This window comes from Oratosquilla oratoria, chromosome 7 (assembly GCF_046742065.1).
Source record: "Oratosquilla oratoria isolate Oo_2021 chromosome 7, ASM4674206v1, whole genome shotgun sequence".
Lineage (NCBI taxonomy): Eukaryota > Metazoa > Arthropoda > Malacostraca > Stomatopoda > Squillidae > Oratosquilla > Oratosquilla oratoria.
Genome location: NC_134783.1, coordinates 33,494,822 through 33,496,288, shown reverse-complemented (window position 1 = coordinate 33,496,288; position 1,467 = coordinate 33,494,822). Strand labels below are relative to the sequence as shown.

At 37.6% G+C, this 1,467-nt stretch overlaps 1 protein-coding gene across 1 annotated transcript in view; it reads right to left on the bottom strand.

Moving 5' to 3' along the window:
• The window catches only part of LOC143027042 (uncharacterized), a 128,640-nt gene extending 127,513 nt beyond the window's left edge, over nucleotides 1-1,127 (bottom strand). The window contains exon 1 of the mRNA XM_076187904.1: nucleotides 1,107-1,127. Within this exon, the coding sequence (XP_076044019.1) occupies nucleotides 1,107-1,117 (11 nt within the window). The 5' untranslated portion in view covers nucleotides 1,118-1,127. The remainder of the gene's footprint in view (nucleotides 1-1,106) is intronic.
• Nucleotides 1,128-1,467: the final 340 nt, after the last annotated feature.

The following is a 1,467-nucleotide window of genomic DNA, read 5'->3' as shown; positions in this document are numbered from 1 at the left end:
ATATACATATGTATATATACATATATACATATATATATATATATATATATATATATATATATATATATATATATATATATGTATATGTATATATATAACACCTCACCCGCCATTGAACAAGTTCAATTGTAATTTTGGATTGCAAACAAATGACCTTAGTAGCAAGCCCAACCACGGCGGACGTTAATTACCTCGTTTAGGCTACTACCTCTTTTGGAACAGCTTTCAGGAACATTACCTGTCCGAGGCGGGTTTCACAAGGTAACTCAACTGTGACAGTTATGAGTTTAGGCGATAGTGTGTATATGTTCTATGTCTAATATTCAAGGCGTGAAATAGACTCATTCCTTACTTCAACCACACACTTCACACAGACGTCATAGCACACACAAAGATAAATATCTACATAAGTTTCTCTCACACTACAACTTATTTCAGTTTACTTCTTACTTGATTCTTTTTCTGCCTACTTGTACTACTAAATCTCCACCTTTCTTACCAAATTTGTTGGTAAAATGATCAAAAGCTGTACCAAGACAAAAAAGACACATCTATGCCAGTCCCCTCTCCTAACCCGGGCCTCCCCCTGCGACAAATACTTGCCCTCCACAGAACTCAGAAAAACGGAGATTAGCAATTACTAGTTATGTATTCAACTATCCTTTCGTTTTCTAACACTTCGGTGTTTCCCTCCTCCAAACAACGATTCCGTGAACGCGAGTGTTCTTGTCTATTAGATCCCATGATCCCACTCTTCGAGGTGACTCTAGGGTAGAGGGTTGATGTCTTACTCTTTCTCTCTGTACCTTGACATAATAGGAGTTCCTCCAAGTTGAGTAAAATTATCTACGGTTAGCCAGAATAACAATAAAAATAAAATTAGGAGGTTACGAGGTTGGAGGAACCAAGTAAATTTACACTCAATTTCAAAGTAGCCACGCTTTCATACGAGTGATGGACAAAATCATTAAATGTTGTTTACGCTAATAACACGAGAAGCACCTTTAAACTAACATAGAAAATGAATTGTTAAACATTAGAAGTTATGGGTATGAGTGCAATCACATTTTTTTCCAAATCTAAGCCTTGCCGAAGGGACACCTTACCTTGAATCCATACCGCTGTCAAGTGGCGGGTAATGGTATGGCGTTCCATATAAAGAGAAAACTGGCTGCGTCACCTGGACCATTAAGAAATGATTAACTATGGGGAGGGTAATGAATACTAAGCAAGTTATCTAGTTATAAATTCAAGGATATAAGAAATTGATAACGAGAGATATCTTAAAATGAGACTGTGGTAACCCGACTGATAAAGTTTGTAAGGTATGCAGAAATGGTCATACATGATTTTATCATGCATACTACTTTAAGTGCAAAAATAATGCATTTGGAGGAAGATGGTACTGGACCCGACTATGGTGGTGAAGGAAGGTTGACCGCAGGTCAAGTCGGGTCATGGCATGGG